Source organism: Rhipicephalus microplus, chromosome 6 (assembly GCF_043290135.1).
Source record: "Rhipicephalus microplus isolate Deutch F79 chromosome 6, USDA_Rmic, whole genome shotgun sequence".
Classification (NCBI taxonomy): domain Eukaryota; kingdom Metazoa; phylum Arthropoda; class Arachnida; order Ixodida; family Ixodidae; genus Rhipicephalus; species Rhipicephalus microplus.
Window position 1 is genome coordinate 105,327,933 of NC_134705.1, and position 18,894 is coordinate 105,346,826.

The 18,894-nt window shown below is 47.3% G+C and overlaps 1 protein-coding gene across 1 annotated transcript in view; it reads left to right on the forward strand.

Annotated features, from left to right (window-relative positions):
- LOC142765971 (uncharacterized) overlaps positions 1 to 18,894 on the forward strand; it is a 214,937-nt gene that overhangs the window by 177,085 nt on the left and 18,958 nt on the right. Inside the window, exon 13 of the mRNA XM_075867779.1 lies at positions 18,210 to 18,257. Coding sequence (XP_075723894.1) covers positions 18,210 to 18,257 — 48 coding nt within the window. The remainder of the gene's footprint in view (positions 1 to 18,209; positions 18,258 to 18,894) is intronic.

The window sequence follows — 18,894 nt, forward strand, 5'->3', positions numbered from 1 at the left end:
GGTCACCACCACAGCGAAACAGCGAGAATACTACAAACTAAGCTCTCGCTTAATATCTCTGCCCAATTTTCGGCGCGATAGGTGAATATAGTATGCCACATTGTCCTGTGGCATCCCGTTAAGCATATTGTAGGAGTGACCACGAATCATAGTAGGGCGGCAGTGGTTTTGGCTCGCTTCACCAAATCGTCTAGGAAATCAGTTAGTGCGTATGAATTGTTAAAATCTGCACACATGCCGGCTTCTCCTCAAGGTCAGTGCTTTGATTCACACAGTGTCAACGGCTATGAGGGCAGAAGGCTGATATAGTGTAGTACCTTCCGGCTAAGTGACGGGGACGCATAAGTGTCTCTGACTACAGTGTTCACACACGAGCCTTTACTCACTAAAATGTATCTCGCTATATTTTCGTTAAAGATTTCGCCAGCATATGAGTATGCGGCATATATAATGTGTGACATTGAGAGGCCTGTAGAAGAATTGGAAGTGGTATGAGTCTTGGGACAGGAGAAAAAGAAGCACGAGAGCCGGGGCAGGAAAAAAGAGAAGGATAAAGGGAGGAATAAAGCAGAATAAGATTGACGTTAGTTCCGTACTGAAGCTATAATGCTGTTCCATTCTCTTGAGTAGGAACACTACAATATTTTGTCGCAGCCAGCCATCGAAGCCAATACGCGGATGGCTTAGTAGGATTAGACAGAACAAAAAACTAATAATTGAGGGTGATCAGTTCCACATGATGACTTCAAATGAGACAGTTTACTTAAGTTGCTCTAGCCTACTTCATATTCCCGTCAAAGTAGGAAACAAGCTGATGATGGCGGTCGTAGACAGCAGTGCATCTGTGTTATAATAAAGGCCAAGAAGGTGTATGCAGCCACTAATAACACGCTACACACATTCTCGACACGCAACAGGAAAGAAATAATCTACATTTACGACATCAGGTGGGAGTGTGGCAGCTTGGGCTAGTTGGTATGGCATGACGATAGTTATAGCGCGAGAACAAAACGACGACACAGAGACAAGAAGGACACGAAAGACATGACACAGAGACAAGGATACGAAAGACACGAGCGACACAGAGACAAGAAGGACACGAAAGACACGAGCGCTAGTGTCTTTCGTGTCCTTCTTGTCTCTGTGTTGTCGTTTCGTTCTCGCGCTATAACTGTCGTCATACCAGGTGGGAGTTGAGCATTGTAAAATCCCACCTGATTGTTCCTGTAGTCGCAGCAACGCGTCAAAAATGCATCAAGGATGACGGGGCAGCAATTTATCATCAAAAGGCCACTCAGTCACATCGTATTGCTCTGAGCAATTATTAGTGAGATGATGCGAACATCATGGCGAGAAATCGGGGTCCCGGCGAAAGGATAAGCATCATTCTTGCATGCAAACGCGGCCTTGCACGAGCTTACTGGGCAGCCACAATTCGTTCAGACAGCAACTTGCAGGTGGTCGTTCATGAAGCATAAAATTAGGTTAACTTCTATGCAATGCCACTGCGAAAAAGAACTGATAACATCAAAGGTGATCAGGTTATGAGGTTGTGTGCGTTCCAGATCGACGTGCAGTTTAACATATAAAACGGTTTTAGAAATAAACAGAATTTCTGTGTATCCGAACACTCAACATCGATTCAAAGTGATGTTATACGGACACTACCAGACCTCAGAAATAAGCGTTCTTTTAAAGAGAAGTGTCTCTTTACAAGAACGCTCACTTCTGCGCTCTGTATTTTTTAGTGAAACCATCGCTTTTTCGAGGTGCCTCGCCTCCCCGTCTTGCGTTGATGGCCATGGAGCATGCCAGAGGCTGGCCTTGTCAGAGGTCCTCACACCCGTCAACCTCAAGGAAGCGAGCTGGCTCCCCCAGTGACACTGGAGACACTGACTTGTATTCGATGTCAGAAGACGACACATCCGATGACTGCTTTATACCTGTCCGGGATAAAAGGGCAAAGAGAAGGACAACGAATACATCAGCATCAGCTCCTGCAAGTACAGCGACTGTACAGTCAAGGCCTGCGCGCTGGCCTCACGTCATCATCTTCAAGCCGGAAGATCCTTCAAGCAACCTCAGACTTCTGAACAGGCAAGCCCTTTCAGTTGCTCTGGAATGTGTGGTGCCAGATTTTATTAAGGACGTTAGAGTAAACCCAAGGAAGAATATTCTCGCCATAGACGTGTACGATGTGAGCACGCTAGGACAGCTGCAGCAAATGACTCAGCTAGGCGGCCTTAAAATGCGCCCCTTTATCCCGTTAGATGATAAATCAATTGCTGGTGTGATTTGTGACATCGCCATTGCCATTCCTAACGTTGACTTGCCTACCATTATCAAGCCTGCAAATGAGGGAACTGTCATTACGCAAGAGCGGCGCCTTAGAAATACGCGCTGCGTAAAAGTGTTTTTTCAAGGAAGATTGAATTCCGCCCCGTGTTAAAGTTGGACATTTCCGACATCTGGTTCAACCATTCATCCAAAAGCCACATCAATGTCATCAGTGCTTGAGGATAGGACACGTCAAGGGCGAATGCCCAACTCACGACTGTGTCCCCGTTGCGCTGAACCTCATGCCGAAGACGCCTGTTGGGCGCCTACTCTGAAATGCTCCAACTGCAGCGGTCCGCACGCTGCCTCGTCGAAAGACTGTCCTCAAGTGCAAAAGGAGCGCGCGGTTCTCAGACAAATGGCCGGAGACAACTCGACACACAGGGAGGCAGCCGAAGTAGTGCGGCATCAGCATCAAGGTCGGCATCATCGAAAATCTTCAAAGAAGGTACTTAACCGAAATGCTAGTTCCCCCTCTTTAGCGATTTCGCTCAGTAGCACCGCAAAAACACCCACCACTTCTATGAAAGAAGCGGAGAAGCCTCCTTCTCTGGAGGAACCCGCTATTCTGCCAAGGAACCTCAGCAGGTTGCAGCCACACCAGAGCCGTCTCCAGCCATGGGAGATTTGCCTAAATCAGATCGTCAAGTAAATTTGGTGCTGCGTTCCCTCATAGAAGCCATCCGAGCGATATTAGTCGACATGAAGACAGCATTTGCTCGAAGCGCATTTGGAGTATTGGACGCCCTATGCCCAGTGCTTGAATCTCTGAACTAGGAAGATGGCTACTCACACTTCATCATTTTCTAAAGAGATCAAGGTTGCATCCGTCATCCCATAGAACGCCAGAGGACTAAAATCACGCTTTTCAGATTTTCGTCAGTTTGTGTTTACCAATGTAATTCCACTCATCGTCATTTGTGAATTCGTCGAAACCAGTAAGACTTTCGGGGTACGAAGCTGCCATGTCTTCAGCAAATGGTACGTGCAGCAAATACATTGTCTTTGTTCGTCGTGAATTGACGTATATTGTGTAAACAATAGCGCCTCACGATGACAATCAATATGTCTGCATAACTGTGAAAAAGAACAAAGGCTTGTTTACTCTCGTAGCCATTGATATATATCAGTTGAATAATGTCTATTTCAGGAAATTAGCGGACATTTTGAGAGTGTGTCCTGCACCAAGGGTCACCATAGGTGATTACAATGCGCACCATCACACATGGGGAAGTACACGGACAAATTCAAGAGGACGCAGGTTAGCAAACGTCGCATACAACTATGACCTTACTCACCTGAACGACGGTAGCCCCACTTTTCTTCGAGGGGTGACATACAGCAGCTGTCTCGACCTTGCTTTTGTCTCCAACGCCCTCGAGAGATACGTCCAGTGGTTTTCAGAAGTTGAGACACGAGGAAATGATCACATTCCAATCTACCTTAACATCAGAGGCTTGTCTAGTTGTGGTCCACGGACGATTATTCGAACAGTCCAATGAACCAACTTCAAATCTGACGTGGAAGATGCTTGCAGCGATGGCCTACGTTCTGGATTAGAGCAAACAATTAAGAGCACAATTCAAAACGCCACTCGCACGGTGACGATATATTCCACATGAAGTGACTTTGACATGGAGTTGGAGCGACTCCAAGCATTTCGACGCCGGACGGATTGTCAGTATTGGTGTACAAAATCAGTTTACAATCTTAGGGCAACCAGGAGTATGCAAAATAAGATTCGGCGTCGCATGGATAGACTAGCGTCGGAACGATTGACAATGATTTGCTAGTCACTAGACCCTCGCAAGTCACTCTCACACATTTGGAAAACGGTGCAAGGTCTGCGTCTCCCTACAAACAGCGTTTTTCATTCAAAGCGCTCGCGCTATTTCAAGGGAGGCAAGACAGCGAAGTCGCAGAAGATTTCTGTGCGCAGATCGCCAACCAAACTACTCGTCCAGATTCTCCAGTGTGAGGAGACGTCTCCCGCTTCTTTGACTACCACATTAACCTCCCTTTTACAATGAAGGAGCTCGAGGCGGCACTAGCTCTCTGCAGGCGTTCAACTTCTCCGGGCCCAGATGGTATTATGTACAGAGCCTTGTGCAAATTGGGGAAGGTGCAAATAGAGAGAACTGCTGAGCCTTTACAACATCTCGTGGCACGACGGCAATTTTTCTGACCACTGGAAAGTAAGCCGCTTGTTATCCATCTTGAAGCAACGCAAATCCCTACTCGAACTCGCCTCATACCGCCCAACATCACTGGCCAACTGCGTAGGGAAGATAATGGAATGGATGATACTAGGCCGCCTGGAGTGGTATCTTGAATACTACAATATATATATATGAATTCCATGACTGGTTTCCGACAGGACCGCCCTTCTATTGACAATGTCGTTGATGTAGTTTAGTACGCTCAGCACGAAAGATTCATTAAGCGGCTATCTACAGCTTTGTTTCTAGAATTTAAAGGTGCGTATGATAATGTACTTCAGGAAGCCATTTTTGGTGCCCTCTTGGTGGTTGGCCTTGGTGGTCGAGTCTTTCGGTGGATTTCGAGTTACCTGACTGCAGAATCATTCTTTGTGTTAAAAGAAGATGGCCCAGCTACGTGACGCTATACTTCCAGGGGGTTTCCTCAAGGCGGAGTTCTGAGCCCGACGCTATTCAATCTCGCACTAATTGGCCTTGCTGAATACTTGCCAAGTAACATTAAAATCTCAATATATGCAGGCGACATTTGTGTCTGGACTTCGGCTGTCACACGTCCTCAGATACGTTCACGGCTTCAAAAAGCAGCAACTATAATTGCCTACTACTTCTTAAAACAATGTCTCAGCATATCACCAGAAAAATTCGCGCTGGCAGCCTTCTCACGCAAAGCAATGGCCCCTTATGTCATCTCAATCTACGGCCGAAAAATTTCTTACGCCAGAGCCCACCGGTTTCTGAGCATCAATTATTGAAGGGCACCTCTGTTGGAGTCCGCATGTGGCCTATATGAAGAGGTGCCTGACTGCCATTTCCCAATCGTTCAAGCTTCTGGCAGGAAAGACGTGGGGGATGTCCGTAGAAGCACTCATGGAACTCTACAGAGCCCTGTTTCTCAGTTTCCTGAGATATAGCTTGCCCCTGCTTAGCAATACCTGCAAGCCCAATGTTTGTGTTCTACAGGCAGTACAAGCCCAAGCACTGAAAGTGTGCCTTGGTCTGCCCAGGTGCACGTCAACAGAAGCAGCAATTTCAATTACTGGTGAGTATCCGACACAAACTCACATTGTTGTGTAAGTCCTTAGAGCGCACATCAGACACTTAACACTTGTTCCCTGTCATCACCTTGCACTGTTGCCTTCGTAGAGGCCCCAAGCATCGTTCGCTAAAATATTGTGAAGTGCAACGAGAAGCTTCCCTCGGGCTTCACTCCTGCATCTAAACCATCGATACCCTCTTGGTGTCTTATTCCAGCCACAGTGCATCTTAGTGTACCATGGATCCGGAGGAAATCTGAGCTTTCGGCGCTCGTGCTGAAAAAACTGTCTATTCTTCTTTTGCACGACAAATATTTAGACAGTGTACTTATATGTACCGATGGCTCCAAGAATCGCCAGTGTTCGTCAGGTGCAGTAATTGTCCCAGCAAGAGGTGTTACCATGAGCTTTAGGACTGACCACTCCACGGCATCTACAGCAGTGGAACTACCTGCTTTGTGCGCTGCACTTTGTGTGATCAATCGAGAACCACCGCAACAATGGTCGATTTTCAGCAACTTAAAGCTGCCCTACTATCTGTGCTCTCGGCACTGCGTCGCGGGCCGTATGAACAGCTTTTTTTCGAAATTCGATGCCTTCTCCACTTTTCACACGAGAAAGGGCATCTTGTGACGTTTCAGTTGGTGCCAAGTCACTGCGGCCTCTCAGGGAACGAACATGCCGATACTGCCGTGCGGAGCTCTTGAAGGAACATGGGAAGAAAAAATACCACTTTCACGGACCGATGCAGCCAGCAATCTTTGACGACTTGCGCGTGAAGTCACGTTTTCACTATGGTTCCCACTAACAAATGAGACGAATCATCAGCAACACCTGGTCTCTTTGATGGCTCTCCGCATGCCGACTGGGCTTGACTGAAGAGAAGCCACCCTATTTTTCGCTTATCGCTAGGAGTGGCACTTACAAAATCTGATTGCTTTGTGATAGGAATGGCAGACAACGCTCTCTGCGATGCCTGTCATTGCGAAGAGACGCTACACCACATTCTTTGCGACTATTCGTTGTATGATATGCAGAGACAGTCGCTGGAGTCCGTTTTTGGGCGCATCGACAAGAGCCAAATGCCTGTGTACACCATTCTGTCAAGTGCCCGAGAGAAGACATTGCAACAGAAGGAGACAAAAGCTCTGTTAAAATTCCTACGCGACACGGGCTAGAACAAGCGGCTGTAACAGAAATGTCACAAACCACAAAAGACAAGACTGCACTATGACTGTGTGTGCGCGCTTGTGTTGCCGCAAGTGGTGTGTTTATCTCTCTTCCCTCTCTCCTTTCTATCTTTCATCTATCCCATCTCCCTTCACTGTGCAGGGTAGCAAACCGTCTGGTTAATCTCTTTGCCATTCTTTCCCTCCTATTTTCCTTCAATTTCCTGATGATGATTTCCTGGTGAAATGATATCCATTCTTTCCATTGGAAAGAGCACTAAGGAAAAATTCACCTTTTCAATGCGAAGCATTTCTTAGCGAACTTCGGCGACTTTGAGCTTGTCTGTCTGTCTGTCTGTCTGTCTACTATCTATCTATCTATCTATCTATCTATCTATCTATCTATCCATCTGTCTATCTATCTATCTATCTATCTATCTAGCCACCTACGACTTTCAGCTCTCCTGGCCATTTCAATTATGGTATCATAATGAAACTTTCTTGTTTAATGGATCCCAGTTTGTTATTTTTGAACATTTTGCATCAGACACAGCACCAAGGGCGTCAGGAGTGCCCCAAGGCTCCGTGCTTTGACCCTTGTTATTTCTCGTTTATATAAATGTTATAACTACTAATATAGATAGTAAAATAAAGGTATTCGAGGACGACTGTATCGTTTATCGAGAAATTAACAATCAACGAGATCACCTCTTTCTCAACAAGTCTCTTAATACTGTTGCAGAATGGTGCTCTCATCGGCGGATGACAATCAACGTAAAATATGCTGCATGCATGACGATAACACGGAAAAAAGAACCCTCTATCTTTCACTATAACATAAATGGTGCTGCTCTCACGAATGTACAGAGACATAAATATCAAGGCTTAACAATAACATCAGATCTAAGGTGGGACGCGCACATTGAAAATGTTACTTCTTCTGCTATGCAAAAACTATTTTTTATTCGCAGATCCCTCTATCTGGCACCCACCTCGACGAAACTACTAGCCTACAAAACATTCATTAGGCCAATTCTCGAATATGAAATTACTGTATGGTTTCCTTATACCGTGACTAACATAAAAAATAGAAAAGGTACAAAGGAAGGCCATAAGATTCATACATAACAAATTTAAACTGGCTGATTCACCCACTACCTTTCTAGCTGTTTCTGGGCTTCCCACGCTCGAAACACGGGTGAAGCAGGCACGTTTGAAATTTCTTTATCAACTCCTACGTAATTATTTCGAAATAGATGTCTCAAACTACGTTGAATATTCGCAAACACGAGCTACCCGGCACCAACATAGAAATACTCTATTAGAATATATATATAACAATGTTGCGTTTAAATACTCTTTTTTTCCATTTGCCATCCACGAATGGAATTTGTTAACCCCTTTCACCACTAATGCCCAGTCATTGTGCGATTTCTTATCAAGAATTGAAAATAACGTTTTTTAGCGTCCTTGATATGTCTGCTTTTCTGTGAAATGCAAACCAGCATTCACTTGTATTTAGTGTGTATGGTGTGCATAAGTGCTGATTGTATGCTTCTAGGTTGCTGATTTGTATTTTTACACATTATTTACCAATTTACGATCCTGAAAATGTTAAGTGCTTTTTGTAACTGTATACTGCAGTGCCCACCTGCTATGGTCTCTTTGGAGACTGGCAGTATTGCGAATAAATAAATAAATAACTTGGTATGACATAAATTGACTGTATGAAGAACATATTTTACTAGTCACACCATGAAAATCATGACATGTATGTGATGAATATTGTGATTCACACTACATGGTTCTGCAGCTATTGCAGTGGTTTCCTTCACATGGCTTGTAAAACTGGTATGGTATGACATGATTGCATGGCAAACACAATCGACAGACCCTGACATAAAAATCATGACATGTCTGTCATGTAAAAACATGACTTCATGCCACGCTCATGATACGCTTGCGGCCATTTCGCTTGCGTCATATATACCAAATTCGGTATTACGGTGCGTGAATGGTTAACGAAAGTATGTGACAGGTGCAAACTTATTAATCATGAGAAGCGTGTCTTGTAACAACATCGCTACTTGCTACGCCCATGATGCGCTCGTGGCTGTTTTGCTAGCTTCACTTGTACAAAACTCAGTATTACACGACGTGAACGGATGACATAGGCAAATGACACAGTCAAACATGATAATGACGCCATGCATGCCATGTAACAACAAGACTACATGGCACGCTCATGATGTGCTCGCAGCCGTTTTGCTAGCTTCACGTATGCCAAATTTTGTATAACGTGACGTCAGTGAATGGCGAAGGCAGGTGACTGGTGCGAACATGAAAATAATGAGTTGTGTATCATATGCATGACTACATACCGCAGTGAAGGCACCAACACATTCTGACGTGACGTGGAGTGCGTGCTCACCAGCGTTTATTTTATCGCGTCACGCCGGGGTCGCCACCCCAGGCGCCGGTATTGCCATGTACTCGCAGGCGCGCGCCGCACTGCGTTGCTTTGATGCATGCACGTTTCAGCGCGTCCGGCGTCCCTCTGGCACGAAAAGAGGGAGCCGCTGTGTTGTCTGGGTAAGGCAGTGGTGCGAAACGCAGCATGTCGCATTTCGCGCCAGTTGTCATTGGGCAGCGGCGACGGACGCTGGTCGCGCCTGGCGTCAGATTATGCAGTGCTAGCGCTTTGCTAACGTAGCATCACCGTGCCCAGTGTGCACGTGCGTGAACGCTAGATTGAAGTATATTGGGTTCTTCATGATGCACTCGAGGTCGTTTCGCTAGCTGCACACATACCAACTTGGGTGTTACGTCACGTCAATGAATGACGAAAGTATGACTGGTGCAAACACGATAATCCTGACACGCATGTCATGTAAGAACATGACAACATACCACGCTCAAAGCGTTCTCGTGGCCGCTTGGCTAGCTCAACATATACTATATTTGGTATCAGGTGACGTAATTAGATGAAAAAGGAAAACGATGCATCAAAACATGATGATCATGACATCGAAGTCATGTACGGCATCATTTATTTCGACCTCTAAACGTTCTGCGGAATTTAGGAGAGAGAGAAAAAAGAAACTTTATTATATTTAATAGAGGGGTATGTGGGTGGTGGCCCGGTGTGAGCCACCCCTCACAAACAGTAGGTGGGCTCCCAATTACAGAAGTTCATTGGCGTCCAAAGTGACTCGTGCTCGGTTGACCAGGGCCTCCTGGCTCGCTAGGTCGGAGCAGCTGAGCAGGGCCTCCTCCCAGTTCTCTCGGGTGGGGTTTGCTTTCGGGGTGAGGCGAGAGGTTGACTGGCTTGTCCACACCATGTGGAAGAAGTCCAAAGACTACTCCACACAGTGTGGGTATTTTCCTGTACAAGCAGGATCGATATACTTAAAAACTACCGGGCAAATCAGTATTTTGGTGTAAAGACGGAGGAGTAAATGCTCCTTCGGCTTTGTAAGACCCTTACCGGGTTTAGGATCAGTTAAACGGCCGAATCAGTAGAATTCAGTAATTGCTCAAAATGTTAAGGCCGGATCGGTTTCGAGATCCATTCCGGAAAGCTTCGAAGGCGTTACCCAGAAAGTGAGCTCACGAGTTGTGGATTCAGCCGTTTCATTGTCTTCGAGGCCCATGTGACCTGAAGACCATTATGATCCTTTGGGATGCTGGGACCCTGACGTAATTGCTGTTTTGTAAGATGTGGCACGCCAGGTGTGGGACATTACCACGTTGAATATTTCGGCAGGCCCCTGTCGAGTCTGTAAAGAAGATGTGCGAGCCCAGGTCTGCAGCAGCTAGTGTGATAACGGCCTCCTCCACATATGTTATGCCCTGTGCTTTGAATGGAGGCCATTCACCACGACATTTCGGTGGACGACTGCAGCCGTGTACCATCCTCCATGGTAAGGGCCGGAGGCTTTAGCGTAAAAGATGCCGTGTTTCTTCCCATTGTGGCGGGCCAGTACCTCTGCCTGCGCAAGGCGCTTGCCACTGTGGTCGTCACCAGTCATTTTGGCCAGTAGAGGGGCACATGCAGGGCGTATTTCCACACTTCTGGAATGCGTACGCGCTCCTCCGTCTCTCATGGATGGTAGATGTGTAGTCGGGCTAACAGGCAGTGATCCGACGGAGTCTTTGAGAGTCTCGTGTATTGATTGGTCAAGTGTGCCTCCCGGAGCTGTGAAAAAGTGTTTACCATCCCCAGGACCATAAGACGCTGGTTGGACGTGATTATGGGGAGATTAAGGGCACGCTTGTACATCTTGCTGAGAATCACCTCAAGGGCGTTCTCGTCGAACTTGCGCAGGTAGAGGTAAGGAGCCGAGTGGAAAACTTGACTGGTTACGAATACATGCGCCAGCCGCAAGGCGTCTCTGCAACATAACCTCCCGCGTTTGTTGGAAACCCGGCCGACCATAGGGCCCACCTGGCCTCCCACCTTACGCCGTTTTGTCAATGTTGTATCGACTCGGCGATGTTTGTGAATAAACAGACCCAGTACTTTGTTCTCATCGTGTAGTGAAATGGGTCTGCTTTGCAAGGACAGTTCAATTTTCGTAGTGCACTTTGGTGAAGAAGGAACGTGGACAAATTCTGATTTAGTCGGAAAGCATTAAAGGCCGCAGCGGCGGGTGTAGGTATCCACGATCCCCGCCATTTGCGGCAGGTTGGCTTATATGTCTCGTACTAATCCGTGTGTAGCCCATATGATAATGACGTAAGCATAAAGTGCGTGTTGTATGCCTTCAACACTCTCCATCTTAGCCGGTAGGTCCATCATAGCCATATTAAACAGTAGGGGTGAGAGGACCATGCCCTGTCGGGTACCTCTCGTTTCTGATTGGTAGGGGCCATTCTTCATTTTGGATTCGGATGTATGACTGTCGGTCAGAGAGGAATTGTCTATTGTATCGAAACATGTTGTGTCTACAGTTGGTTTGGGAAAGGTGCGTCAGAATGATGTCATTTGTGACGTTGTCGAAAGCTCCTTTCAAGTCGAGAGTGAGTACTGCCTTGTCATGAAGGGGGTAATCGATGGGATTTAGAATTTCGCCCTCTAACTGAAGCAAGACATCTTGCGCAGACCGGTGCGAGTGGAACCCAAACATGGTGTCAGCAAATACGTGTTGGTTTCATAAAAACTCGGATAGCTGGTGTCGCACCATAGTCTCCATCAGCTTTCCCGCACACGACGTGAGAGAGTTGGGGCGAAGGTTATCCGTGTGCAAGACTTTGCCGGCTTTTGGAATGAAAGTGACCAGGGCAGTCTTCCTTTCGATTGGGAGCGGTGTCACACCAATCCAGATAGTGTTTATGTACGCGAAGAGTGCGTCGGAGGTCTGGTCAAGGAGATTGGCAAGTAATTTCACTGTCACTTTGCCTCTCCCTGGTGCCGTTCGCGCTTCATTTTAGCCAGGGCCACCGTCAGGTCATGGCGGCGCAACGGCTGATCTAGCTCCTTGTTCTCAAAACCTGCATACGAGTACGATGACCCTTTTATGTCACGTCGGACACAGAGGTATGATCGCATAGTTTGCTTGCTAACTTTAAAGAGTCTTCATCGAAGGCATGAATAGCCCGTTGGAAATGTTTTTTTGCCTCCGTTCTGGTTTGGGTCGGATCAATCAAGGCGTGAAAGAGACGTCAAGTGTTCCGGCTGGACATTTGTCTAGCAGTCGTGCTGCATCGTTCATCCTAATTCGCGTCGGCCAGCGGTTTCGCGTACTCGGTCGCTGGTTAGGTGAGCTCGGCAATGCGAATTTTCAGCTTCCGATTGTGTCTATGGCGGCACCATCTTTGGACGAGACTGGGCTGCGCCTCCCAGAGGTGAAGGAGGGGGTTGCCCACCCCTGGCGTAGCCTCTGAGATTTTAACTTGAGTTTTTGTCGAACGCAGGTGGGTAACCAATTCTTGTGACCACGCGTGCTAATCTGTTTCGTAAATCGGGGCCAGATTGGTGTAGTTTTTCAGGAACTTTGTCGAGTCGGGTAGGTGGGCTTGGGCGTGGGGTCGTGCCAGTCGTGTTGGGTTGACGTTTGTGTTGAAAATGCAGTGGCGCTGCCGAGGGTTTCTTTGGTGTTGGCCCAATCTGCGTGTGTAACGTTTTTGGTGAAGGTAAGGTCCGGACACGCGTCCCGAGTCACGAAGTTACCCACTCGCTTTGGATATGCAGGGTCAGTGTAAAGAGGGAAACCCAGCGTGGACGCAAGTTCTGCTAGCTTGCACCCACGCTTTTCATCACGCACGTAACTCCAGTGTGCTGTGAACTATCACAAGGGGATCCCTGCCCATTATCTTCAGGGCGCGACTGACGAGTGTTCCGAAGTTTTGTTTGAAGTTTTGGAGAACCGTAGGTGTTGAGTATGTGTAATGGTGCATCTCGTTTCTTGAGTGGAAGGAGGGTGACCGTCACCTATGAATAATCAGTATTAAGTTCACAATTCACGTGGTTGGCTGTATAAATTTTGTGCACGAATATACAGGAAGATGGGTCCTGTTGGAACGTGAAATAATTTGGAAGGCTAGTGCCGCTCCATTGCTCTTAGAGGGAACCACTGCAGGAAGTGAAGCGAAATTTGATAGAAAAAGCCGGACTGGAGCCCGTTTGGCGCGGGAACGAAATCCCCGGCGATTCCATTGAGTAATTTGAATGGTGGTGCCCGAATTTCAACATAAAAAAGTGTCTAACTTGAGGGTTGCCCGCCATGGTCATTCAAGTTTTAAAAAAAGTTGGCAGCATATCCATGGAGTGAATAATAGAGAGTGGGGCGAAGCATCCGTTCGTTCATGTGTTCTTGCTTCCGTCCGTCCATGCGTCCATCTGGATGACCGTCCGTGCGTCAAACCACCCGATCTTGCGTGCGTCTGTTCGTGCGTCCACACGTTCATCCGTGCGTCCGTCCCTGCTTCGTCCATCCATCCGCTCTGCATCTGTTTCCGCGTCCATCCACCGTGTTGCCATCCATGCGTCCGTCCATGCATCTGTCTGTGTGTCCGTTCGTCCATCTAGTCACCACTCCAAGTACCACCATCTCACATCTTTACATCATATATTCCCCATATAAAAGCACCGCCATCCAGCGGACATTCCAAGGACTAAATGTGAGGTTGGACCCGCACACTTTCTTACGACTTGCGCTTCGGGTCTACTTCCTACCTTTAACAACCTCGAGTTCATGGTATATACTAGTTCACTGTATTCAATGCACTGCGGCCAAACGCTCACTAAAGATTTCTAAAACCATGGAGTTAACGCCCAGCGAGTATGACGTAACAACCTTTTAATGTCAGATAGTGCTCAATGTACATGCCAATGGCTGCTAATGGGAAATTAGAGACAGGAGAATTCAGCTTTTACTTTCTTACGGCTTGCGCTTCGTATCTACTTCCCACCTTTAACCACCTCGAGTTCATGGTATAGACTAGTTCACTGTATTCGTGGCACTGCGGCTCAACGCTCGCGAAACCTTTCTAAAACTAAGGAGGTTACACCCAGCGAGTATAACGTAGGAACCCTTTCTTGTCAAATAAAGCTCAATATACATGCCAATGGCTGCTAATAGGGATCGCAGCGTGCGCGTTAACTAAAAGCCGAATGCTCCTGTCTCTCATTGCCCATTAGCAGCCATTGGCAAGTACATTGAGCACAAATTTTTATTATTCAACAACGCACAGAATAAATCTCGCACCGGCCCCACCTTTTTTATTTCTTATTTATTTATAATACCTCAAGGGCCCCAGTCAAGGGGTGTTACATGAGGAGGTAGACATTCACAAACTGATGATTTGTTCGATGGCTTCTTTGAAATGGGCGATGCTGGAGTGGTGCACGATGTCAGCAGGAAGATCGTTCCATTCTGTTGATGTTTGCACAAAAAATGAAGAGTGATGGGCAGTGGTATGCGCACGGGGTGGATAAACCGCTTTCGAATGGCTGATACGGCATGGTTTCGGCATGATATGGAATGGCTGATACGGCATGGCTGAAATAACATGGTTTAGGTGCAATGCATGATAAAATGTGTGAAACAAACACAGTCTTGAAATTTTGCGGCGTGAAGCTAAGTTAACCATGTTAGCTTGTGATTTAAATTTGGTGACGCTGCTAAGATAGGAATAGTCAGGATAAATGAATCTGGCTGCACGATTTTGGACAGTTTCAAGTGTTTTATAAAGAGTTATTTGATGGGAATCCCAGATGGCAAATGCGTATTCTAGCTTCGGGCGGACTAGTGTTAGATAGGTTAAAAGTTGGTGGGGCTAGACGTAATTTTCTTCGGACTTAGCCAAGCACGCGGTTGGCGTCATTAGTGATGTTCCTAATGTGGGATGACCAGGTCAGATCTGCCCCGCCGCGGTGGTCTAGTGGCTAAGGTACTCGGCTGCTGACCCGCCGGTCGCGGGTTCGATTCCCGGCTGCGGCGGCTGCATTTCCGATGGAGGCGGAAATGTTGTAGGCCCGTGTGCTCAGATTTGGGCGCACGTTAAAGAACCCCAGGTGGTCGAAATTTCCGGAGCCCTCCACTACGGCGTCTCTCATAATCATATGGTGGTTTTGGGACATTAAACCCCACAAATCAATCAATCAAATCAATCCAGGTCAGATCTGAAGTTAGAGTGATACCGAGGTATTTACATGAATTAGCTGCTGTTATTTCAGAATCAAATAGGAAGTATTTATCGGAGGAATAGGATAGATGGCGATGGAAGGAAATGACACAAGTTTTCTTTATGTTAAGGAACATCAGCCATTTTCCGCACCATGATTGAATCAAACAAAGATCAGACTGTAGGATGACAGGGTCGTTAGAATATTCAATAGGACTATAAATGACACAGTCATTTTAATGTCAAAATGTAACAATTGTTACACACTACAACGGTTACGAGAGACGAATGGGTGCCTCTTTAAAGAGCTTCGCCCCTAAAATCGGTTGTATGGACGCAGCTGCGGAGCCAGCTCTCCTGGTGAGGGTGGTGTCCTCAAATCCTGTCAGCGTGCAGCTGTCATCGTCATCTACATCATTTTCTATGCCGTGACGCGAGGTTTTGGGATAGCGGCCAGACACGTCTTTAATCAGATCACCGGATCGTTAGACACTACGCGACGATTGTGCCAAGTGCTGGGCGATGATTTTGGGGATCGTTTCAGTTTCGCAGGGGGGGGGGGAGGAGGGGCGGCCCTGCCTGTACCGCTCACCTGCGTTCCATGTTTTGCAACTTTGGCCCAGGTCCTGGTCTCGTTGCGTTGTGGCGTCGTCAACAGTTTTCCGTTGTTGCCTTGTGGTGGTGGCTGCGTCGGCGGCCACTTGCCGGCATTGCCAGCGGATGGTGCCTGCTTCGCAGTGTTGCCATCGTCTCGGCTCGGTGACTTACCGGGGAGGCCTAAATGGCGGTTCTTCTTGGCTCTGATTTCATTTTCGTCCCACGCTTTGCGATGACCTTGTGGGTATGGAAATTTTCTGCGCACTCTCGCGAGTTTGTTGCATGTTAACCCCCACATAATCAGCACCGCGGAACACACTCGTGAGGGGATTGCACCCCTTCCACAAGCGGAGCTTCTTGGCTGCAGAGTCCGCACGTGCTGGGCTGCGTGTTGGGACATGCATCTGCTCGATGACCGACGGACCCACACAAGCCGCAGGCTGGAGCAGTCCGTTAATATTTTTGCATGGGAAGAAGCATAATCTCGTAATGCACAAAACGCTGCTTCAACTTCCCGGCAAAGGTGACCCGAGCCTTATTAGAGGATCATTTTCCTCATCTCAACGTTAGTGCTTGCTCTCCATTTCACATAATCTCAAAGCGATTCAGTGGTGTCCGAGTTGCTGACAACAATGACGCAAGGCACACACCGTGGCTGTCTCGTCGCAGGTATCCATGAAGTGGGATCACCCCACGCTCAGTCTTCACCGAAAATTCTCCGAGAAGCAGATCCGCCGCATCCGGGTTCGTGGTGTGGATGAAGACGAGGTTTCCGTCAAGACAAGGCACAACCGCGACCGACTTCCCCAACTCGCGTCTGAGGTAGGCCGTAAAGGCGGCTCCGTAGCAGTCTCCAAGAAGGCTTGGGGTAGCCAAAGATGTTCGCGTGGTTTCAGCATGACCACGAAGTCATCTGGGCCTGGTTTTGAGATTAGGTAAGACCTCCAGTTCGTAATAACCTTGCCTTTGCCTCCTACAGCGTCCGATACTGGAGGCTGCGTCTTGCCGGCCGGTGTTCCGGAGGCCGGGATAGCATTGGACGCCGCTGTATTTGCTTGAGCGGACACGCGACACGCGTCTGCTGCATTTAGCGATTAGTGCCGAAAACTCGGAACTGCGGAGTTGTCGTCTTGAGAGACTAGAACTCTTGTCCAGGCCATGCTAGAGGGATCGTAATGCCGCAGGTGAGACGCGGTGGCTGCCTAGTTACTTCGGGTGGCCGGTACGACGCCGTCGGCGTTCCAGGCCACCAGTTTCCAGCGTCGCCGTTAGGCGTAATGACGGTACCCCCTTGGCTGGGTGAACTTCGGCCGTGAAAACTTGAAACGTGGACTTGCTGGGTCAAACTCGATTCCAATGTGCTCCAAATGATTCGCTGCATCAATGGACGTCAGGTTTGGTGGAGTGCAGATGATTGAGCCGTGGCTCCAGCCGAAAACCGAGGGAGCCGATGCGCCACACGACTTGCATCGTCGCGCACTCGCAGTACCTCCCCTGCTAACTTTAATGTGACAAATAAACCTTTCTCATTCGTGCTTCGCATAGCATTGATTCCCACTGTACGTGGAATAAGCAATTTTTTAGTTTTGTTGCAGTTGATACAGGTAGCGTATGGCCCACTTTTAAGGGCTGAAAAGCTAAATTGCGTGAGTTCAAGACGTTCATTTTCAGTGATGTTTTTAGAGGGCCCATTCTCAGTTTCGGTTTCAAATAGCACCAAGTTAGGCAGGAGGTGTCACGGTTGTAACGTGAACACAGAATGCCGCGTGATTACGCAAAAATTTCATCTAGCACAGGGTGCGACAATGTACGAGAATTGGTGGCGGGCTGAGCAGCCAACACAAATTCACGATTCGCAATTGTGTATGCCCACACTATGTTGCTGTCAGCGTCACTAGTTGTCCTGCATCCCGTTTACTCATGCTCTTTCACAACAATACTGAAAAATTTGCTTACTATACTGAGCTTTGATATGCATTAGATATTGCTTATATATCCGCATAAATTTATCCCACTCTCTATCGAGTTTGAAAATTTATCTCAGTGCTCCTTCAACTATAAATCACTCCAGGACAAGCAGATTAGAGCAACTCGTAATATGCTCATGAAATGAGTTGATGACACTGCGTACAACTCAATTCTACCACATGTTATGTATTGTTTGGTGAGCTAAACCATGGGTTTGACCATTTCTGCTTTTTCATTGACCTAACTTTAAATTTCAGATTTGGTTCGCATCTGCATTTTATAGAAACCTTATTCCCATAGAACAGGTAAGTTTAGCAGACTTTTGAAAATATAATGATCATTATTGTTGAAAAAAAAGTTAAGGATTGATCAGTTTGGTCTAGAAGAAGAACCAGGCGTACAATGAAGGCGGAGACAGATATGGTACCGTCAAAAAATCACACCATATCCACGCAGTGAAGATGATGTGTGGGGTGAACAGTCCGTCATTTATCCGTCTGCGCATGCGCGAATGCGTCCTATCGCGTTCGAGAACGCAGATGGTGCGCGGATAAGACCCACGAAACGCGAGCCAAGAAATCCGAGCGCAAGCGTCTCCAATGCGCCTGCCGCTCTGCTTCGTATGCCTTACCAACTATTTGCCTCGTACATCGAATATACAGCAGACTGAGCGAGGCACTCGTTCTCCGCTACCCAGACACAGCCCGTGCCACAGCCGATCTGAGAATAGTGCTACAGCGACATCTAAAATATCCAGACTGAACTGCAGCTTGTTTGTATTTCTATAAAACAGCACCGTCCATTACACAGTCCGGTAGATACTGTCTTATTTTCTTTGTCGTCTCTGCTTCTCTAGGTTACGCGTGATGCATGACAAGGTTAAACTAAGAGCATCTTGAAGCTTAAACTTTACTATGAGCTATGTGGGGTCAAGTGGTATTT